This window comes from Mesoplodon bidens, assembly GCF_964165515.1.
Source record: "Mesoplodon bidens genome assembly, chromosome: 15".
In the NCBI taxonomy this organism is placed as follows: Eukaryota; Metazoa; Chordata; class Mammalia; order Artiodactyla; family Ziphiidae; genus Mesoplodon; species Mesoplodon bidens.
The window spans coordinates 24,641,467-24,665,613 of NC_138171.1; the positions used below are offsets into that span (position 1 = coordinate 24,641,467).

Here is a 24,147-nt window from a genome sequence, read left to right on the forward strand (position 1 = left end):
ATAGAGTGTTCTGCCTATGTTTTCCTCTAAGAGTTTGATAGTGTCTGGCCTTACATTTAGGTCTTTAATCCATTTTGAGTTTATTTTTGTGTATGGTGTTAGGGAGTGTTCTAATTTCATTCTTTTACATGTAGCTGTCCAGTTTTCCCAGCATCACTTATTGAAGAGACTGTCTTTTCTCCATTGTATATCCTTGCCTCCTTTGTCATAGATTAGTTAACCATAGGTGCATGGGTTTATCTCTGGGCTTTCTATCCTGTTCCATTGATCTATATTTCTGTTTTTGTGCCAGTACCATACTGTCTTGATTACTGTAGCTTTTTTTTTTTTTTCTTTTTTTTTTTGCGGTATGCGGGCCTCTCACTGTTGTGGCCTCTCCCATTGCGGAGCACAGGCTCCGGACGCGCAGGCTCAGCGGCCATGGCTCACGGGCCCAGCCGCTCCGCGGCATGTGGGATCTTCCCAGACTGGGGCATGAACCCGTGTCCCCTGCATCAGCAGGCGGACTCTCAACCACTGCGCCACCAGGGAAGCACGATTACTGTAGCTTTGTAGTATAGTCTGAAGCCAGGGAGCCTGATTCCTCCAGCTCCGTTTTTCCTTCTCAAGATTGCTTTGCCTTTTCGGGGTCTTTTGTGTTTCCATACAAATTGTGAAATGTTTTGTTCTAGTTCTGTGAAAAATGCCATTGGTAGTTTGATAGGGATTGCATTGAATCTGTAGATTGCTTTGGGTAGTAGAGTCATTTCCACAATGTTGATTCTTCAATCCAAGAACATGGTATATCTCTCTATCTATTTGTATCATCTTTAATTTCTTTCATCAGTGTCTTATAACTTTCTGCATACAGGTCTTTTGTCTCCTTAGGTAGGTTTATTCCTAGGTATTTTATTCTTTTTGTTGCAATGGTAAATGAGAGTGTTTCCTTAATTTCACTTTCAGATTTTTCATTGTTAGTGTATAGGAATGCAAGAGATTTCTGTGCATTAATTTTGTATCCTGCAACTTTGCCAGATTCATTGATTAGCTCTAGTAGTTTTCTGGTAGCATCTTTAGGATTCTCTATGTATAGTATCATGTCATCTGCAAACAGTGACAGCTTTACTTCTTCTCCAATTTGGATTCCTTTTATTTCTTTTTCTTCTCTGATTGCTGTGGCTAAAACTTCCAAAACAATGTTGAATAATAGTGGTGAGAGTGGGCAACCTTGTTTTGTTCCTGATCTTAGTGGATGGAAGGTGGATTCTTTACCACTGGACCACCAGGGAGGTCCCTATACATTTTTTTTTTTTTTTTTTTTTTTTTTTTTGCGGTATGTGGGCCTCTCATTGTTGTGGTCTCTCCCGTTGCGAAGCACAGGCTCCGGACGCGCATGTGGGATCTTCCCGGACTGGGGCACGAACCCGTGTCCCCTGCATCGGCAGGCGGACTCTCAACCACTGCGCCACCAGGGAAGCCCCCTATACATTTTTAAATGATCACCATGATAAGTCTAGTTGTCATTTGTCACCCTACAAAGATATTATGTAATTACTGGTTATATTCCCCACACTGTACATTTCATACCTGTGACTCATTTAATGTCCTTTTTTTAATAGAATCATGGATTTTTTTTTTCAAATTTATTAATTTTTTTTGGTTGCATTGGGTCTTCGTTGCTGCACATGGGTTTTCTCTAGTTGCATCGAGTGGGGGCTACTGTTAGTTGCGGTGTGCGGGCTTCTCATTTTGGTGGCTTCTCTTGTTGTGGAACACGGGCTTCAGTAATTGTGGCATGTGGGCTCAGTAGTTGTGGCTCGCGGGCCCTAGAGTGCAGGCTTAGTAGTTGTGGCACTCGGGCTTAGTTGCTCTGTGGTATGTGGGATCTTCCTGGACCAGCGATCGAATCCGTGTCCCCTGCATTGGCAGGCGGATTCTTAACCACTGCACCACCAGGGAATTCCCTCATTTTAATTTTCAACTGAAAGTTTGTGCCTCTTAATCTCCCTCACCTATTTCTCTCCTCCTTCACCCCTCCCCTTTTTCTATCTTTTAATATAACTGTTTTTAATGTCCAGAGTTTGTAATATGAGGGCCACAGCTTTCTCCCATATTCAAATTGATAAATTCTCAGTTGGCTGGTGAGGCCAGTTGGGATACTTCTTGTCTAATTTGGTTTCTAGGAGGACTTCATTCAAGGCCTTAATGGTTACTGATCAAATGGAATTGTGTATTTCACCAGCTTTCTCATATTCCTTAATCCTGGCCTTTGAGAGAGACAAAAACTCAGCACAGCATTTGCCTCTTTTTCTTCAGCATCCACCTGGACAGTATATTTATGCTGTGGCATGAGAATCTTCAGGGCATTAAACTTCTTTTCAAAGTCATCTGCCAAGCCAGGCTTCACCACATTGGCCTTGTAGTAAGCCTAGTCATAGCAAGTAGATTCTCAGGTAGAGTAGCCAACCTGGAGATGAGGGTCTCATTGCAGGGTTTCAGGGAATTAGCAGTGGCCTTTGGTCTTGGGGTATGATCTCCCCAAAAGCTACCCAGTTAGCAGCTTCCATTGTAGACTTTCTCCCTCTTGGATCACTTGCTCTGGGGGAAGCCATGTCATGACCAACCTTAAGGAAGCCTTTGTGATGAACTGAATATTGCTGCCAACAGTCAAATGAGTAAGCTTGGAAGCAGATATTTAAGCTCTTTTAGATATTGCAACCTCAGTCGACAGCTTGGCTGCAATCTCACGAGAGACTCTGTGCCAGAACTATCCAGTTAAGCCACTCCTGGATTCCTGACTCTCAGGCACTGTGTGAGATAATAAATGTATGTTGTTTTAAGCTATTCAGTTTTTGGACAGTTTGTTACACAGAAATAGATAACTAAGATACCTAGGGAGTGAATTAACATAAATAATTCCAGGACCTAGAGCACTCTAATACATCAAGGTTGGGATGGGGAAGAGGAACTAGCAAATATAGCTGAAAAGGAGGAAAATCAAGGGAATGTTCATGGACGCTAGATGACCATGTAATTGCTTAAGGAGGGAGTAAAAACTATGTCAAATGCTATTTCAAGGTTGAGAAAATTTAGATTGAAGATTGATGATTAATTTGCCAAAATTGAGACTTTGGAGACTTTGGCAACAGTAATTTCAGTGGAGTATAGGGACAAGAGACTGATCGAAGTACATTGAGGGAAAGATGTGGAAAGACAGAGTATAGACAACCTTTTTGAGGAGTTTTACTCTAAAGGAGGGCAGAGAAATGGTATGGTAGATGGGCGGAGATGGCTAGTGAAGATTTTTGAAATATGAGGATCTGCATATTTGAATGCTGACGGAATAATTCTGTGGATAAAGAAGTTGATGATGTAAGAAAGAGGATTGAATGAGCAATGTCTTTGAGGAGGCCAGAAGGAATAGGATCACCAGTTCACGGGTGGAATTTGGTTTTATTTATTTATTTATTATAAATTTATTTTATTTTTGGCTGTGTTGGGTCTTCGTTGCTGTGTGTGGGCTTTCTATAGTTGTGGCGAGTGGGGGCTACTCTTCGTTGTGGAGCACAGGCTTTAGGTGCACAGGCTTCAATAGCTGTGGCTTGTGGGTTCTAGAGCGCAGGCTCAGTAGTTGTGGCACACGGGCTTAGTTGCTCGCAGCACGTGGAATCTTCCCAGACCAGGGCTCGAACCTGTGTTCCCTGCATTGGCAGGTGGATTCTTAACCACTGCGCCACAGGGAAGCCCAAGGAGGGTTTGGTTTTAGATAGGAAGAAAGGAAGTTCATCCATTGTTAATAAGAGAAATGCAGAGAATATAGATATAGATAGAGGAAGTTGGTCAACTGGGTAGTGGGAAAATAAGGTGGTTCTCATTTAATTGCTTCTCTTTTCTCAGTGACATAAGAAATGAGATTGTCAGCTACAAGTGAGAACTGGAGAGAGAAGTTGGAGGTTGAGGAGAGGGGAAAATGTGAAATAATCCTTTCAGAAAGAATATGTCAAATGAATCAATGGAAGAACTATATCTAGCCACTTAACCATCATTTAAAATGTTTTTTCTCTGGGAAAATGTTTTCTTGGATACAGTGAGGGAGCCTAGAATACATTCTTACTCCTCATCACGTGCGTGCATGCGTGCATACGTGTGTTAAGGGGGATAAAGGCCGGAGGTAGGAATTTCTAGCTACTAGAAGCATGTTAACTCTCTATACCTGTTTAAGATAACCCCATTAGGACTGTTAACCTGTAAAACTCTGAATTAAGGGGCAAGAACAGTTGCTTCCCCTGAGCATAGTGAGGATGACTTCAAACTCAGAGTCCCTTGCTCCTCATTCCTGAATATGGGTTAATTTGCTTGTAAGCTGGGCATTCATAAATCAAGAGCTACCTATATTTTAATGTAGTTTTTCTAAGTAATAAAACACTATAAAGAAATAAAATTATATCAAGCCAAATGAAAAGCATACTTTTGGAGAGAAAGTTCATCGCTGCTTTGTATTGTTTCTTTCTTAATCTTTAGCAGATTTTATTATCTATTTCTTAAGGAAAGGTAAGAATATGTGAAAGTGGAGAAGAAAAATCTGCACAGGAGAGAAAAAAGTAATTTAGCAAGCACAGGTTAGATTTTATGACTGCCTTCAACAGACGTTTCTGTTTTCTGTGTTTAGTCAAGTACTGCTAGTAAAATTGTGAGTTTATCCATATATACCCTACCCTGACTGGGCGTAGTCACCTAAATAGAGATGTAGCGTAAAGACAAATTATATTCAGTGCATGCTTCTCTATAATAGTATGCTATGCAATTAAACTACTGTGTACATGTTAGTTCATTACGGAAATGAGCCCAATTGCTGATAGACTTTTTGAGAACAGTTTGTTCTGTTATTTCTGAGACCTATTTAGTGCCATTCTAAACTATCTGAAGCATCAAGACACTTTGAAAGCAGGCTATTGGTAATATAAATATCAAGTTGCTACCTCTTACAAACAAAGATAAATGCAAAAAAGAATCCATTAGTAGATAGCTGTAAAAGTTTAATTCTTTTAGAACTTTGAAAGGCAAAGCTGATTTCCCTATTTTCAAAAAGAGGTAAAAAGTTGATCTCAGGTAGCTAACATATTGAGTTTTACTGTATGCTAAGCACTATGCTAAGTATTTTGTGAATATTACCACTTAATTCTCCCAAGAACCCTGTGAAATAGGTCACTATACTTATTTTATAGCTGAGGAAACTAAGGCTCAGAGGGGAAGACAACTTGCCCAGAGGTACATAAGTGGAACCTGGTTTTAAACCTGAGTCTGACCCCAAAGCCTTGTTCTTTCTACCACACTAGCATGATCTCACGAAAAAACCTGTCAATAACCTTTACAGTATCATAAGTAACATTTTTACATGTGGTTGGGAGTTGGGAAGAGGTGCTTCTGAGTCACCAGCATGGGCTCACTAAAACCAAGTCATGTACTTTCCTTCTGGTGTGGTGGATTGGTGAACTGGCTTGTAATAGCAGACCAACTATCCTGCCTAGAACAACTAGAAAAGCAGGAGGAATACAAAAAACATCTGTTTGATGGCATTGGAAAGTAGCAAGATAACCAGGACTTGGGGGGCTGAGATCCCAGAGTGGAAATTGCAAAAAGTGACATCGACAGTCTGAGCTGCTTTCTCCTTGATGTATTTACCAGTTTGTAAGTGGCACAGGCTGAGGGAGTAGAGAAAGAGAACAGAAATTGGATGGTAAGAGGCTACAGATCTAAGCAGAGCTCTTGGCAGTCTAATGGTGCTGGGGAAATACAAATTCAAGTGCACTTCCAACCAAGGTGGTAGGGCTCTGGCAAAGGACTTGGCTTCTAGTTGGGTCCTCTAAAGGACTACACTCAGAGAATGAGGGTAGACCATGTATAGACTAGTCTTACAAAGACTGAAGCCAGCTTCTAATTAGTTTAACCCATAATTAGATAAAGGTGATACAATTCTAATTATCAATACTTGCCAGAAGCTTAAAGAAACCCTTACTGGAAGAAAATCCAGAACCTCTACAATTTCTTTTGCACAGTGTCTGTCATTCAATTAAAAGTTACCAAGCATAATAAAAGATAGAAAAAAATAGGCACCAAAAACAGACTCACAGGTGATCCAGATATTGGAGTTGTCAAACTTGGACTTTAAAATGACTGTGACCTGTCATTGATATGTTCAAAAAATAAGTGACAAGATAGTGAATTACACCAGGGAACTGGAATATGTAAAAATGATCAAAGGGGAATTCTAGAACTAGAAAACATAATAACAAATTAAGAATGCAGAAGCCAAGGTTAACAGCAGATTACACAAAGCTGAAGAGAAGATTAGTGATCTGGAAGATAGAAAGTAACCATACTGAAGCTTGGAGAGAAAAGGATAGAAAACAGAGGAAAAAAAAAGCGATCTGTGAGATACAGTAAAAAGGTTTATCATACATACAAATAGAGTTTCAGAATGGGAGGAGGGACAGAGTGAGGAAGAAACAATATTTGAAGAGATTAGTGGCTGAAAATTTTTTAAACTTATGAAAGATTTCAATTCAAGAAACTCTGTAAGCCCAAGCAGGATAAATTCAAAGAAAACACACATCGTAATAAAACTGCTCAAAACCAAAATGGTTAAAAGCAGCCAAAGAGGGACAATTATCTTTAAAGAGAAACAAGATGGAAACTAACTCTTCAACAGAAATGAAGGCATCCAGAAGACAATAAAAAGGTATCTTTACAGTACTGAAAGAAAATATCTACTGACATAGAATTCTATACTAAGTAAAATATCTCTGGAAATAAAGGCAAAATAAACAGGTTTCCAAGCAGATAAAAATTGATAGCATTTATTGCCAGCAGACTCACATTTAAAAAAATACAAAAAGGCAGAAGCATTATGATCCTGGAATATAGGAAGGAATAAATAACAATGGAAAAGGTAAATATATGGGTAAATCTAAATAAGTATTGACTGATAAAACAATAATAATAATGTATTTTGGGTTTAAAATATATGTAGATTTAAAGCTATAACAACAATAACAGGAAAGGCTGAGAGTAGCTATATGGAGTTTAAAGTGTTCAGAGGTCCCTTTATTGTTTAGGAAGTGGTAAAAGTAATCATTTATATTATACTTTAATTAAACTCAAAGACATATGTCATAATCTATAAGTTAACCACTCAAAGAATATTAGCTAAATGTATAACCAACAAACTAATAGAGGGGAAAATGGAATAATAAAAAATAGTGAAGCAAGCAAGAAAAGAGAGAAAAAAGCATAGAGAAAATGGGACAGATGGAAAATGAAACAGTAAGACAGTAAACTTAAACACACATATATCAGTAATTGTATTACATGTAAATAGACTAAAATCCAGCTAAAAGATAATGATTATCAGATTGGGTTAAAAAATAATTATATACTGCTTTTAAGAAACACATTTTAAATATATTAAGACACATGAAAAAGTAGAAAGTAAAAATATAGGAGAAGACATATCATGCAAACATTACCCCAAAACAGCTGATGTAGCTCTACTAATATTAGATAAAGAACACTTTAAGGCAAGAAACATTGCTAGAGGTAAAGAGGATTATTTTATAATGATAAAAAGATCAACACCCAGAAGATACAGTAATTCTACACATAAATTCATCTTACTACATAGCTTCAAAATATATAAAGCAAAAGTGACAGGACTAAAAGGAGAAATAGACAAATCCACAGTCAAAGAGGGAGATTTTTTTTTTTTTTTTGGTGGGGGGGTTACGCGGACCTCTCACTGTTGTGGCCTCTCCCGTTGCGGAGCACAGGCTCCAGACGCGCAGGCTCAGCGGCCATGGCTCACGGGCCCAGCCGCTCCACGGCATGTGAGATCTTCCCGGACCAGGGCACGAACCCGTGTCCCCTGCATCGGCAGGCGGACTCTCAACCACTGCGCCACCAGGGAAGCCCAAAGAGGGAGATTTTTAACTATCTACCTCAGTCACGGATATAACAAACAGACCAAAAAAATCAATAAGGACATAGCAGAGTTGAATAAATCCTTAACAAACAACCTAGATGTCATACATAGAATATTACACCCTTAAATGTTAGTATGCACATTCTTTTCAAGTGTTTGTGGAGCGCTTATCAAAACTGACCATATTATGGACCATAAAGCAAGTCACAACACATTTTTTTTTTTGGCGGTGCCGCGTGACATGCTGGATCTTAGTTCCCCAACCAGGGGTTGAACCCATGCCCCTTGCAGTGGAAGCTTGGAGTCTTAACCACTGGACTGCCAGGGAAGTCCCCACAACACATTTTAAATGATTGAAATAATACAGAGTATTTTCTGTGACCACAATAATAAATACATTACAAAAATATAAAAAGAAAACAAAAATAATTTGAAATTACACTATAGTCTCATTTAAAGAAGAACTCTCAGGGGAAATTAGAGTATTTTGAACTGAATGATGTTGATAAAACAACATATCAAAATTTGTATGATGCAGCTAAAGCCATACTCAGAGGAAAATTTATTTCTTTGAATGAATATACAGTTGGCCCTTGAACAACACAGGTTTGAACTGCACAGGTAGGTCCACTTATATGCAGATTTTTTCCAATAAGTACATACTGCAGTACTGTACAATCTGAGGTTGGTTGAATTTGAGGATGCAGAACCATGGATATGGAGGACCAACTGTAAAGTTGTACTCTGATTTTTTTTTTGTGTGTGGTATGCGGGCCTCTCACTATTGTGGCCTCTCCCGTTGCGGAGCACAGGCTCCGGATGTGCAGGCTCAGTGACCATGGCTCATGGGCCTAGCTGCTCCGCGGCATGTGGGATCTTCCCGGACTTGGGCACAAACCCATGTCCCCTGCATCGGCAGGTGGACTCTCAACCACTGCGCCACCAGGGAAGCCCTGTACTCAGATTTTTAACTGTGTGAGGGTTAGCACTCCCACGTTGTTCGAGGGTCAACTGTTTTAGGAAAGAAGACTAAGACTTCCCTGGTGGCGCATTGGTTAAGAATCCACCTGCCAATGCAAGGGACACGGGTTCGATCCCTGGCCCAGGAAGATCGCACATGCTGCAGAGCAACTAAGCCCGTGCACCACAACTACTGAGCCCGTGCTCTAGAGCCCACGAGCCACAACTACTGAGCCTGTGCTCTAGACCCCGCAAGCCGCAATTACTGAGCCCTCGTGCTGCAACTACTGAAGCCCGCATACCCTAGTAGAGCCCGTGCTCTGCAACAAGAGAAGCCACCGCACTGAGAAGCCCGTGCACCTCAACGAAGAGTAGCCCCCGCTTGCCACAACTGGAGAAAGCCTGCGCACAGCAACAAAGACCTAACACAGCCAAAATAAATAAATAAACAAATAAATTTTTTTTAAAAGTCTAAAAATCAGTGATCTAGGTGTCATCAGAAAAAGATAAAGTAATTATCCCCAGAAGAGTTTGAAGAATTGTGTATTGTAAAGTTTAGAAATTAAAGAAGTATAATAATCATTAAAGCCCAAAGTTGGTACTTTGAAAGACTAATAAAATTAAGAAATCTCTGGCAAAATTTGTCAAGATTAAAAAAAAGAAGATGCACATTACCAATATTGGGAATGAAAAAGGGAACATCACTATAGTTCCTGTAGACACTAACAAATAACATATTATAAACAGGGGCTTCCCTGGTGGCGCAGTGGTTGAGAGTCCGCCTGCCGATGCAGGGGACACAGATTCGTGCCCCGGTCCAGGAGGATCCCACATGCCGTGGAGCGGCTGGGCCCGTGCGCCATGGCCGCTGGACCTGCGTGTCTGGAACCTGTGCTCCGCAACGGGAGAGGCCACAACAGTGAGAGGCCCGCGTACCACACACACACACACAAAAAATATATATATATATATATATTATGAACAATTTTATGCCAAAAAAATTGTAAATTTTTGTGAAATGAACAAATTCCTAGAAAACCACAAGTTACCTAAACTGGCTAAGAAAAAAATAGCAAATCCAGATAGTGTTTTATCTGTGAAAGAAATTGAATCTGTAATTTAAAATCTTTTCTCAAAGAAAACCGAGGTTGAGATGGCTTCCTGGTGAGTTAATTTTCCCAGCTGTTTGAGGAGGAAGTAACACTAATCATATAAAACATCTCAGAGAACAGAAGAAGGGAAAATATTGTGCATTTTATTTTATGAGTTCAGCAATCCTGGTCCATTATGGAGTTTCCCATGCCTATTACATATGTCTTAAAAGTAAAATTCACCTCATACCTTTACTGTGTAAACAGCTCTTCACCAGGTATTTAACACATATTAGATTTTGTTTATTCTCTTTACTCAATTCAGCAGATAGTCCCAGTGGCACAAAGTGATTCAAGTGATGCTAAATAATTCTCCCTCATATGTACGCTGGAAAACTAGCATAGAACAATATTCTAGGAAAGAAAGAGATTTTTATTGACAGAATAGCCTCCTCCCTACCCCCTACTCTGGAAGCTGATAACATTAACTTTTTTTTTTATTAGTTTCTGCTTTATAACAAAGTGAATCAGGCATACATATACATCTGTTCCCACATCCCTTCCCTCTTGCGTCTCCCTCCCTCCCACCCTCCCTAAACATTAACTTTTAACTTAATGTATTTGTTTTCCTCCTGCAGACTCCATTAATAATATACCTCTTTCATTTCCTGATTGACTATGCTGAATTGGTATTTATGGTAAGTAACCTTCCACATAAAATCAATACGTATGTATTTTTAATTTTAGAGTCTTTTTTTTTTTTTTTTTTTTTTTTTGGCGGTACACAGGCCTCTCACTGCTGTGGCCTCTCCCGCTGTGGAGCACAGGCCCTAGACGCGCAGGCTCAGCAGCCATGGCTCACAGGCCCAGCCGCTCCGCGGCATGTGGGATCCTCCCGGACCGGGGCCCGAACCTGCATCCCCTGCATCGGCAGGCGGACTCTCAACCACTGCGCCACCATGGAAGCCCTTTAGAGTCTTTTTAAATAAATTTATTTTATTTTTGGCTTCGTTGGGTCTTCATTGCTGCATGTGGGCTTTTCTCTGGTTGCAGTGAGGGGGAGCTACTCTTCGTTGAGGTGCGCAGGCTTCTCACTGTGGTGGCTTCTCTTGTTGTGGAGCACGGGCTCTAGGGTGCAAGGGCTTCAGTAGTTGCAGCATGCGGGCTCAGTAATTGCGGCTCGCAGGCTGTAGAGCGCAGGCTCAGTAGTTGTGGCGCACAGGCTTAGTTGCTCCGCAGCATTTGGGATCTTCCCGGACCAGGGATCGAACCCGTGTCCCCTGCATTGGCAGGCGGATTCTTAACAAATGTGCCACCAGGGAAGCCCTAATTTTAGAGTCTTTTATCTTCTTGTTTTTAAGGGAAAAAAAGCTATATTAGGAGCTCAGGAGTTTCTCAAAACATAAAAGCAAAAAGCTATCTTAAATGTGAATTCATGGAACTGTGATAGTTTTATGGATGTGTGAGGAGTAGTCTCTGGCATCTGACCAGTTCCAATTCCTTATACTTTTAAAATTTGATTTCTGGACTATGTAGTCTTGAATTTCTAGCTTCAGGATTCTATGATTGGCTTTAATTGGGGTGCCAGTATAGAGGGCATCCTGAATTTCCTAAGCATTCTGCCAAGACATTCTGTGCAGAGGACATAGGCCAGATGAGACTTTAAGGGCAAGAGCCTTCAAAATTGAGAAAACAGGGCTATGGTTTTTTGTGTGTGTTTTTTTTTTGCAGTACGCGGGCCTCTCACTGTTGCGGCCTCTCCCGTTGCGGAGCACAGGCTCCAGACGCGCAGGCCCAGCGGCCATGGCTCACAGGCCCAGCCACTCTGCAGCATGTGGGATCCTCCCGGACCGGGGCACGAACCCGCGTCCCCTGCATCAGCAGGCAAACTCTCAACCACTGCGCCACCAGGGAAGCCCCAGGGCTATGTTTTGAGTGTAGAAATTTGAAACACTTACCTAATTTAGAGTTGAAAATCTGGGTCAAGTAGGAGGTCCACTGAGGTCTTCATTAATAATTATAATGGCTGTGGCTTGTTGAGGGCTTACTGTGCGCTAAGTACTTGACCTGCATCAGGCCTGCAAAGCAGTGGGTATTATTCTCATTTTATAGAAAACTTAAATAACTTGCGATTACAGAGCAGATGTGGGACACCAAACTGATGTAAGCCTCAGTGGGTCCTAGTCCTCAGAGTTTTCTGGTCAGACCTCCCTGAAGAGGCTTTATCTTTGTAGTCAAAGTGAGGGTTGAGGTTCTACCTGAATGTAAGAATTCAGTACTGGATAGTCCATCACCATCCCAAAACTCCAGACTCTGGCAGCATTCCATTACTCCTATACTAATTAGGTTCATTTCCTTTTACTTCTCTTTCTCTTGACAGATAACTGATGTACTCACTGCCATTGCCCTGTATTTTGCAATCCAGGACTTCAATAAAGTTGTGGTGAGTAGTCAGTGGGTGGGACAAAACCAGTGAAATTCTGTAGCCTGATGATCTCTGTTATCACAAAAAATCAAAGGTCGTGTACTTAAAGATCAGCTGTCTTAAAATCCTAAGAAGTGGGAGTGAAGCTTCTGGCTTGTTCAGCCAGCCCTGGAATGACCAAACCCAAACCAATAAGACAGCTTTACTAATATATATAGAAAGGTCAGCTTAATCTTCGTGGCTTAATATCCACTCACCTATCCAGGTTCAGACTTTTTGGAGTAAATTGGAGTAAATGGAGTTGAACTACTGTTATATTAATGAAGACCCTTAAAAATCTTCCATTCTTTTCACCAGTTTTTCTTTCCAAAAGAAAATGAATACAGCTTTTAACTCACTGTCTTATGCCCATCCAAGGTAAAACTGGATTCCCAATGTAGTTTCTATTTCCCTGCAGAGAGTAATCTTAATTGGAAAGTTTGGCATGTATTAAATACCTATTGAAAACCATATGTAATAGCCAAGGAGAATTGTGTAGTGGGACCATTCTCATTTTCCTGGGTTCTGAGAGAGTTAACAGATTAACCATGTGTACTATCCATGTAGTTATTTTTAAAATTGTCTGCAGTCCTCATTGACTGGCTGGGAGCCACTGAGAGGATTTAGACTGGGGTGAGTGAAGGCTGCATTCCATTGATGTTGTCTGTTTGTGGTTCATTTTCACTTCTGTTACCAAGTAATAGAACCGGAATTAGCAGTCTGCCTTTCTGTGCTCTGGTCATCAGTAACATAAAGTGGGTGAATTCTAGAATTTTAGACTGCAAAGAGATTTTTAAAATATCTGGACTGAGGGTTCTTAATTTGGGGTCCATTTTATAGGCTTAATGGGTCTATAAAGCCCTTGAAATGGTATGAAAAATTGTGTGTGTATGTGCATATATCATTTTTTCCAAGAAGAAAGTCCATAGTTGCTATCAGTGCTCAAGGAGTCCTTGATTCCCCCACTTAAGGGATTAAGAACTGCATATTAGAGACTAACATCACTAAGACCAGGGAGTATACATCTTAAGCTAATGGAGCATTTGTGACAACATGGGTGAACCTTGAGGACATTTTGCTAAGTAAAATAAATCAGACAGAGAAAGACAAATACCGTATGATCTCACTTATATGTGGAATCTAAAAAAGTCAAACTCATAGGAATAGAGAGTAGCTTGATGGTTGCCAGGGGCTGGGGGGTGGGGGAAATGGGGAGATGTTGGTCAAAGGTACTAACTTCCAGGGCTTCCCTGGTGGCGCAGTGGTTGAGAGTCCGCCTGCCGATGTGGGGGGCGTGGATTCGCGCCCTGGTCCAGGAAGATCCCACATGCCGCGGAGCGGCTGGGCCCGTGAGCCATGGCCGCTGGGCCTGCGCGTCCGGAGCCTGTGCTCCGCAACGGGAGAGGCCACAACAGTGAGAGGCCCGCGTACCGCAAAAAAAAAAAAAAAAAAAAAAGAATGATCAAAAAATGTGTCTAAGAAGGAAATAGATGGAAGGAAGGACAAGCATTTACTGGGTAAAAAAACAATATTGAAGACTTATTTGGGGACTGTTACAACAAGATGGATTGATTCACATGTTTCAGTGATTAGAATGGACATCTTTGGAGGCCACTAGTCTGCCTATCATAGTGTGCCTGGTACTTTTACTTTCAGCATCCTAGTGGGCATGTCACCGGTGGTATCTCCTTGTGGTTTTCATTTGCTTTTCCCTAGTGACTAATGATGTTGAGCATATTTTCATTTGTTTATTTGCCATTTATATATTTTCTTTTGTAAAGAGTCTGATCAACTTGTTTCCCATTTTTATTGGCTTATTATCTTTTTTTTTTTTTTTTTTTTTTGCTGTACGCGGGCCTCTCACTGCTGTGGCCTCTCCCGTCGCGGAGCACAGGCTCCGGACACACAGGCTCCGCGGCCACGGCTCGCGGGCCCAGCCGCTCCGCGGCATGTGGGATCCTCCAGGACAGGGGCACGAACCCGTGTCCCCTGCATCGGCAGGCGGACTCTCAACCACTGCGCCACCAGGGAAGCCCCGGCTTATTATCTTTTTATTAGTGAGTTTTAAGTTTTCTTTATATATTCTGGATTTAAGTCAAGAACAAATAAAAGTTTTATAAAAAAAAATCTATTAAAAAAATTTAGGGGGTGAAGGGTCATGATGTTTACAACTTACTTTCAAATGGTTCTGGAAGAAAAATGGTTCCCATGTGTGCTTTTGTCTCTCTGTGTGTGTGTGTGTGTAGAGATAAAGAAAATGTGGCAAGATGTTAACAGTTGGTGGATCTACGTGTTTTATTGAATTATTCTTTCAACTTTTCTGTAGTTTGAAAGTTTTAAATATAAAACACTGGAGAAAAAAATAGCGTGTATATATGGGATATATGTGAATATCTAAGGGAGGTTTGGTAGCTTTCATCTAAGAACACAATCAGATCTTTTCAAAGAAAACATAAAACTGAAATGTGTTGGGTTTTGTTTTCTGAAATGTGTTTTAATGAAAGTTGATTAGAGATGCTACCATCATATGCATTCCTTTTTTTTTTTTTTTTTTACTGATCAGCTGTCATATACTCCAATTAAAACAATTTTTAAGGAGAGGAGAAGCTTGTGGGGAAATAATGAAACTAGGTTTCAGTGAGTTTCTTAACAAAGTCAGCTTCAGTGTCAGTAGAAGAGATACTTTTAATTTAGTGTGTCAGTAATTTTAATTCATTTCTTAGTTATTTCTGACTTTATATGGAAACATATAGAGATCTCTTTTTTTTTCTTTGTGTGATTTAAAGAGGGAGAGAGAAAACTGAATGAGCTATTGTCAATACCCTGGTTTTGAGCACACCAAGGCAGGGTGTGCTCTCTGTTATCACCAAGATAAAACTTTATCACCAAATAAAAATTTGGAATAGTTTTGCTTCTCCATCCTCAGAATTCAGCCTACTAGAACATTAGGTTTCTTGGTTAGAATAAGAGTTTTATTTACCCTGTGTCAAAAATTAACTCATTCTAAATGGCAGACTTTGATGATACTAACATACTACTGTTGACTTGGATAGAATATGAGCACATTTTCCCCCAAATCTTTCCCAGTTTGTCAGAATGGGCCCATATCATATAGTCTGGAAGTATTTTAGTCTTGCTAGAATTTGAGACTTTTTATCACTGGTAATGAAGCTGTGTCTGCACCCAAATGCATCCTGGTAAACTATGGTGCAGAGAGGGAAGACTCCAGCCCCACACCAATCTCCAACTTGAGCATGTGGAATATGAATGCTGATTGATTGTGACCAGTTGATTCTCATGACATTTTACATCTCCCTCACTTGACAGAAGCAATGTTAGTCTAGTCTGTCCTTTGCTGAGACTGCGCTTATTTGGAACTCAGAATTCATGTTAGAAAGCTGCAGGTGGTTTGATAGGGAGTGATAAAAACCTGTATCCCCTACTATGCTTAGAGGGTTGTGAATTTGGAGGATAGGTTCCTGAATTAGGAATGTGCTGAGGCTAACAGTTGGAGATACAGTGGGGGTGGAATATTCACCCCCCCAACCTATAGGTTTTGGGGATGCAAAGGGGTGTAGACACAGCTTCAGTGATTAGAAGAATCTCTTTATTTGGAGTAGGGGAATTATGTCCTTGCAAAAATCAACCTTTCAAGGGACGGGGAAATGGCTACGTGGGGTAGTGGGTAAAATGGAAGGAAAACTCCACCCTGGAGATTTTTTGTTTGTTTGTTTGTTTGTTTATTAGTCTCTGCTTTACAACAAAGTGAATCAGTCATACATATACATCTGTTCCCACATCCCCTCCCTCCTGCGTCTCCCTCCCACCCACCCTCCCCATCCCACCCCTCCAGGCGGCCATGGAGATTTTTTTAATTCAAAAATTTCTGCTAAAATATAACGTACATATGGAAAAGCTGATTAATGATTACAGAGGTAACACATTCAGGTAATTACTTTTTAGGTCACTTTTAACCTCTTCTGCTTTAAATCTCATTGTTGTTGAGGCTGCTGAATATACCTAGAAATATACCTATCTTTGGATTTTAAATTGTACTCTTTAACCTTATTTATTTATTTATTTATTTTTGGCTGTGTTGGGTCTTCATTGCTGTGGATGGGCTTTCTCTAGTTGCGGCGAGCGGGGGCTACTCTTCGTTGCGATGCGCGGGCTTTTCATTGTAGTGGATCCTCTTGTTGCAGAGCATGGGCTGTAGGCGCGGGCTTCAGTAGTTGTGCTGTGCAGGCTTCAGCAGTTGTGGCTTGCGGGCTCTAGAGCGCAGGCTCAGTAGTTGTGGCGTACGGGCTTAGTTGCTCTGTGGGCATGTAGAATCTTCCCGGACCAGGGCGCGAACCCGTGTCCCCAGCACTGGCAGGCGGATTCTTAACCACTGCACCACCAGGGACGCCCCTCATTTATTTTTATTCTTCTGATATTTTCTTGGTGTGTGTGTGTTTAATTTTCCTTAGATTTTTAGCCACTTTCCTGTCTCTAACTGGATGCATGGGGATGTTTTAAAGGGATTTTGCCTGTGCTTAGGGGATCTGAGTCAATATTGAGTTCTAAGGCCAGGCATAATGGTACCTGTGCTGGTGAGACTGGGGGGAGACAAAAGAAAAGTAGCATCAAATCTGGGGACTGCTGACCTGACTGCCCTTCTCTCGTGGAGACTCTCCTTTCATAAAATCTTTCTGTTTTGGAAGATTGGGGTTACAAGGAAGTATTCTTTCCTTGTTGGCACAGTGTCACCTTTGCCCAGGGCCTACACATCCCTGTTTAACTGCTTGCATCTCTTACTGTAGTCCTACTGGCTGGCTTCCAGCCTGGGGAATGGGCCTGTATTCCCATCTGTCTCTCTGGTTGCTCCTGGGTGAACTCCCTGTTTCCTTTTTTTTTTGCGGTATGTGGGCCTCTCACTGTTGTGGCCTCTCCCGTTGCGGAGCACAGGCTCCGGACGCGCAGGCTCAGCAGCCATGGCTCACGGGCCCAGCCGCTCCGCGGCATGTGGGATCTTCCCGGATCGGGGCACGAACCCGTGTCCCCTGCATCGGCAGGCGGACTCTCAACCACTGCGCCACCAGGGAAGCCCCCTGTTTACTTTTAACAGTCTTCTTTGTGGCTCTCACACCCTCCAGGTGACCTTCTTTTTGCAGTAGAACTCCAGAACCCTTAGCTAGTGGGGCCTCTGTTTTCCACCACTGTTGCAGCTGTCCTCATTAACTGCTTTGTTTGCTAAGCCAACCCCCTTCTCTCTGATAAAAACACCTTAGTTTATATTTTGCCCTTTTAATTAAATAACCCCAGCTGTGAATGGCAGAATAAATCTTACTGATGATAATTCCCACCACTTAACCTGGACTCCCAGAGAGGATCAAAGGGAGGCTTTTGAAGTTTGTTCAGGTTTTTCGATTAAGCCTCTACCTAAACCTCTGCAAGAAATCTGTGGTTACCTGTATTTCTGTGGTGATCCTGGGATTTTCTTTTGAACTGAAAGATGGCTCTTAAAAAATTTTTTTTTAGTTTAAAAATTTAAATATCCAAAATATCTAAGACATGCAAAAATATATAAAGAATAATACATACTGTGAACCTATTTCAGCTTAAAAAATAAAACATTTTACATATAGTTGCCTCTCTCTGATACTTTCGTCTCCTTACTCCTCTCCAGTTACCACTGTTCTGAATTTAGTGTTTAACATTCCCACACATGGCCTTAACTTTTTGTGCATTTGTAAATATACCTAAGTAACATATAGTGTTATTTTGCATGCTTTTAACTTTATGTAAATGGTGTAATGCAGTATTCTGTTGCCATCTGTGTTTTCATCCTTAAATCATTAATCACACACTACTTTGACTTCTCTGAATTACTCTGTTTTATAATAGGTTGCAGCATTGATTTTATACTATCTAAGATCATTAAATCAGCAGGGCTACCCATTTGGGGTTCAGAGGCTTTTTCTATCTGTAGTGTGACCCATGTTTGCTTATAGGGTTGCCTAACTTTTTTTCAATCTGGAACACACCCATGAACTTGTTGGGACACACACAGGGGAAGGCAAGAGCTTTCCACCCCCATGTCACTCCCTCTAAACTCTCTGGCTGCCCAGCCACACCCAGCCTTCCTCCTCCTTCTCTTCATCATGGTCATTTCCCACTTCCTCTGTGGAAGTCAAAAACTTGAAACAGGAGAGCTCGGAAGAAAACCCAGGACACAGTGACATTCAGGGGATCGTTCCACTTTGCATGAAAATATTTCGCTTTGATGGAACTTTGGAATCCTTAGGCCACTGATGATAACTCTTAAAAATGACTAAAAACTGCTTTGCCATTCAATCATGCATTTAGCCATTCAACAGATATTTATTGTTTGCTTACTGTGCCAGGTATTGGCAAATAAACATGGTCTCTGCCCTCATGGAACTTATAGTATAGTGAAGGAGAAAGATAGTCAGTCACATAAATAAATAAAAAAGTTCTAACTGTGAACAGTGTTATGAGATTTTTACAGTCAGGGCAGTGAGTGTGCCTTCCTGAGGAAGTGACAATTTAAGATCTAAAGATTATGTGGGAGTTAACTAGGGAAAGAGAAGAAGAGGTTGTTTGTTCTAGGTTAAATGCAAACAGCTGGGAGCAGGAGGGCAGTGGCATGTTCATGGTGCTTGAACCCAGAAAGTGAGAGGTGTGGGGAGCGAGTGTGAAATGACCCTGGAGAGGTAGGGCCAGGTCAGGCAGGCCATGTGGGCCACGGAAGAACTTTTGTCTTCATCCTAAAAGCAGTGGGAAGTTATTTGTTTCATGTGTTTTGTCTTTTTTTTTTTCCAGTTTAAAAAGCAGAAACTCCTCCTAGAACTAGACCAGTATGCCCCAGATGTGGCCGAACTCATCCGAACCCCTATGGAAATGCGTTACATCCCTCTGAAAGTGGCCCTCTTGTAAGTATTCTCTGACAAAACAAGGCTCAGGGCCAACAAATGTGAGGAAAATCTGATGAGACTTTCTCATGTTGTTTGTTGTATTTTTGGAGATTTGCAGTCTTAGTCATCAAGTATTTGCTATAGTTCTGTTGCACAACTGGGTTCCTGGCCAGGAAAAGAGACAGAGCCATCCTGTCTCTGTTGGGACAAAGCCTCACACAAGCACACGCACAATCGACCCTTCACAAATGCTTTTTCACTCGATGCTGATCTGGTTCCAGCCTCTTTGTAACCAGTGTTTCTAAAAAAAAAAAAAAAAAAAAAAAAAAGTTTTCCAGTTGTGATATATGGATTGCATAAAATTCTGATCTTTATGCAGCAGTTATTTCAAGCAACTCCTATATTTCACGTACAATTTAGTCCCCCATTTGTAGTTCAGAAAACTGAAGTAAAAGTACCAAACAGACCCATCCCAGCTGGATGACCAGTATGAGAGAGTGGAACTTACTGAGGCTCTATGAAAGAATTCTTTAGGAGTACCAGTGCTGCCTATAACTTTAATTCTTTCAGGTTATTCCTGTTTATATTCCTGAGATAGGCAAATGGGAATAATTATTCAGTCAACTAATAGTAAATGTTAATAATATACTAGTTCTTAAGGATACACAGTAAAACAAGACAGACAAGTTTCCTCATGGAAAAACATGACCTTAGAGCTTCAAATTTAGAAGGGGCCTTATGAGGACAGTTTATTCAACCCTTTGCCTTGTGTGTGACTCTCCTATTCAGTATTCCAGATAGGTGGCTGCGTAGCTGCTTCTTGAACATCACCTGCTATTTAGAAATGGCTTTTTTTCTCCTCCCACCAAACACATTTGAGGTATCGTTTCATATCTATGTATTTCAGAAATATTGGTGGGAATTACCTAATAGAACCAGAGGTATGGCAACATTATGAATCCCTTATGGACTCCTGTGTCTCCAGGGGGTAGTTTTGTAATAGCAGCAGCCATTTCTTTCAAGGTTGTAGAACAAGCCTATCTGTAATTGCTGAAAAAAAAAATCAACAATTTCTGGGCCTTTGGCTTTAGAACTGCTAATCTTACAGCTCTGAGAGGTATTGGATTTAAGGTCTTTATTTGCGCATAATAATTATAATCTCTCCCTGAGACACTGGTATGTTTCTTCCTATCTGATAATCAGAATTATGTAACTGGTCTCTCTTTTCACTTTGTCTGCCAGGAAACTCAGAGCCAGATTTAAAGCTGATTACTGCAGTGTTGTAGAAGACCCATTTGTTCTTCTTTCCCTAGCCTTTACTTTTTCCTTTTATTTATGCTTTCCCTGGTCTTGATTCTTTATTTGTACTTTAATTTTGCTCTCACTTTTTATTATCTGTTCTCATTTGAGCTGCCTCAAATCTTTTGTGGAAGCAGGATAAAAATAAATAAAAACACAGTTATGACCGTATAAGATTTCCCTATTCAGCATTTCAAATTTATTTTTTCAGTCCATTCCTTCCCACCTCAGGAAAAGACTGTTTCAGTTTAATACCCTCCCAGTGGAAGTTCAGGTTGTCCTGTGAAGTTCAATGGCCACTAGCTTACTGAATTCAGCAGTTACTTATTCTGTCCTTTGGGTCTGGCTTGGTGGATATAGCTTGGCTGCTAAGAGGACTAAACTTAAGCTGCTCTCACCTCTTGAATGGGGTAACCTATGTCAGAGCTTAGGAACCTGATTGAAGAAACAGTACTTTCCTGGTTTTCAGAGATAACTGTAACCATTCCTAAAATATATGGCTCTGTGGGAATTGGTAGAATTTTTATCATTTTTGAAGGCTGAAGTAATAAAAAATGTAGGCTTATTGCCAGAAAGACCTGATTTTGAATGTATTTATTAGCTTGTAAAACCTTAGGCTACTTAACCACTGAGTCTCAGTTTCCTCATCTGCAAAATGGGAATGATGTTATAGCTGGTTTACAGGATCCGTGTTGATGAAATATGATGGTTTTCCATATAACACATAGCACAAAATAGGCAGTGAATATTTAGTGCCTTTTACTCACTGGCCACAACCCCACTCCATCCTCTTTTACTTAGGAAAACTTATTTCTAAGAAGTTGCCTTCCCTTGAGTATGGTTTTAGTAAACCTCTTAAACTTCCTGGCTATGGTGGCCAGGACTCCCTGGTCCTTTGACCAGGATTACTAATGCCAAATATGTGTGTTTTTCCCCAGCTATCTCTTAAATCCCTACACGGTCTTGTCCTGTGTTGCCAAGTCTACCTGTGCCATCAACAACACCCTCATTGCTTTCTTCATTTTGACCACGATAAAAGGTAAGGCCCCAAAGGAAAGTACAAAGTTCAGTCCCTAATTTGTGCAGGCTTTTGTAACACTTATGCTGTGGATTAAAAAAAAAAAAAAAAATACAACACTTAAAAACATTTTTTAAAATTACACAAGTAATTTTATAGAAAATTTAGATAAGCCAAGAGAAAAAAATTAATTAAAACATCCTGAAATTCTACCACTCAGAGAGTCACTGTTAACATAGTTTAAACAAAAACTTCTAAAAGGCTTACAGTGAGAAAAGCAGTGTTCTGCCCCTTTCTTCCCATCCCTCATTCAACTTCTTTGAAGGAACTACTTTTTTTTTTTTGCTAGTATTTATTTCCATATTTCTAAATAAGACCTTATATTGCTGTTTCATGAATTATAAATTTTAGATATTATCTATTGTATTCTTATTATGGAAGATAAAGATTTAGCTTTCTTGTACCAATATCTTCACTTCCCCTTTACCTGGTTTTCCTAGAGAAGTTATGTCACAGCTTTGATTAAATCAGTAGTTGGTACCTGTATTTTATGACAGTATATATATTATTCACTGCTGGGAAAAGTAATAACTATGGTTATTTTTTCTTTCTTGTACAACCTTTTATTTTTTCTGGGGTTAGTAATTGTGGGGTTTTTGCTTGTTTTTGTTTTTGTTTTGCTTTATCTTTCTGTACCAATCACTTTTTCCCCCCAATTGCTCTGCTAGGTCTTTCAAGTGCCTAACAATACAGGCATACCTAAGAGATATTGTGGGTTTGGTTCCAGATCACAGCAATAAAGCAAATATTGCAATAAAGTGAGTCACACAAATTTTTTGGATTCCCAGCACAGATAAAAGTTATGTCTAAACTATACTATATTCTGTTAAGTATGCAATAGCATTATGTCTAAAAAACAATGTACATAGCTTAATTTAAGCATACTTTATTGTTAAAAAAAATTAGCCCCTAATAAGAGAATCAGCCCGTCCTTTGGAGCTTTGAAGCCAGGCATTGACTTCTCTTTTCTAGCTATGAAAGTCCTAGATGGCATCTTCTTCTGAAATAAGGCTGTTTCGTCTACATTGAAAATCCGTTGTTTAGTATAGCCACCTTCTTTAATTGTCTTAGGTAGATCTTCTGGATAACTTGCTGCAGCTTCTACATCAGCCCTTGTGACTTCACCTTGCACTTTTATGGTCTGGAGACAGGCTTCTCTCCTTGAACCTCATGAACTAATCTCTCCTAGCTTCAAACTTTTCTTCTATAGCTTCCTCACCTCTCTCAGCCTTCATAAAATTGAAGAAAGTTAAGGCCTTACTCTGGATGAGGCTTTGGCTTAAGGGAATGTTGTGGCAGGTTTGATCTTCTCTCCAGACCACTTGGACTTTCTCCATATCAACAATAAGGCTGTTTTGCTTTCTTATCATTCATGTGTTCACTGGAGTAGCACTTTTAATTTCCTTCAGGAACTTTACATTTGCATTACCACTCGGCTAACTGTTTGGTGCAAGAGGCCTAGCTTTCATCCTATCCCAGCTTTCGACATGCCTTCCTCACTAAGCTTAATTATTTCTAGCTTTTTTTCCCTTTTATTTATTTATTATTTTTGGCTGCATTGGGTCTTCGTTGCTGCGCGTGGGCTTTCTCTAGTTGTGGCGAGTGGGGGCTACTCTTTGTTGCGGTGTGCAGCCTTTTCATTGAAGTGGCTTCTCTTGTTGCAGAGCACGGGCTCTAGGCGCATGGGCTTCAGTAGTTGTGGCACGCGGGCTTCAGTAGTTGTGGCTTGCGGGCTCTAGAGCGCAGGCTCGGTAGTTGTGGCACATGGCCTTAGTTGCTCCGCGGCATGTGGTATCTTCCTGGACCAGGGCTCAAACCTGTGTCCCCTGCATTGGCAGGCAGATTCTTAACTACTGTGCCACCAGGGAAGCCCTATTTCTAGCTTTTGATTTAAAGTGAGAAGTATGCAACACTTCCTTTGACTTGAACACTTAGAGGCCATTGTATGGTTATTAATTGGCCTAATTTCAGTATTAGGAAGGAATAGGGAGGCCTGAGGAGAGGGAGAGAGGTGGGGGAACAGCTAGTCTGTGAAATAGTCAGAACACAGACAACACTTATCAGTTGTTTGCCATATCATGGGCATGTGGTGCCCCCAAACAATTAAAAGAGAAACATCAAAGATCACTAATCACAGATCACTGTAACAAACATAATAATAATGAAAAAAATTGAAATATTGCAAAAATTACCAGAACGTGACACAGAGACACAAAGTAAGCAAACGCTGTTGGAAAAATGGCTGTGATAGACTTACTTAATGCAGGGTTGCCACAGACCTTCAATTTGTAAAAAACACAGTATCTGCAAAGTACAGTAAAACAAAGTAGGTCTGTAGTTTAAAAAAAAAATGTTAAGTACATCAAATAGTTTATTGGTTC

At 40.6% G+C, this 24,147-nt stretch overlaps 1 protein-coding gene and 1 pseudogene across 4 annotated transcripts in view; one reads left to right on the top strand and one right to left on the bottom strand.

Annotated features, from left to right (window-relative positions):
* The window catches only part of PIGU (phosphatidylinositol glycan anchor biosynthesis class U), a 577,582-nt gene that overhangs the window by 14,422 nt on the left and 539,013 nt on the right, over positions 1–24,147 (top strand). For all 3 annotated transcript variants that reach the window (XM_081256796.1, XM_081256797.1, XM_081256798.1), the window contains exons 3-6: positions 10,647–10,706; positions 12,389–12,451; positions 19,298–19,407; positions 21,627–21,727. In XM_081256796.1, coding sequence (XP_081112922.1) covers positions 10,647–10,706; positions 12,389–12,451; positions 19,298–19,407; positions 21,627–21,727 — 334 coding nt within the window. The remainder of the gene's footprint in view (positions 1–10,646; positions 10,707–12,388; positions 12,452–19,297; positions 19,408–21,626; positions 21,728–24,147) is intronic.
* Positions 2,094–2,546, bottom strand: LOC308629032 (ATP synthase subunit d, mitochondrial-like; annotated as a pseudogene). Its single transcript has one exon. The product of its transcript is annotated as an ATP synthase subunit d, mitochondrial-like (transcript).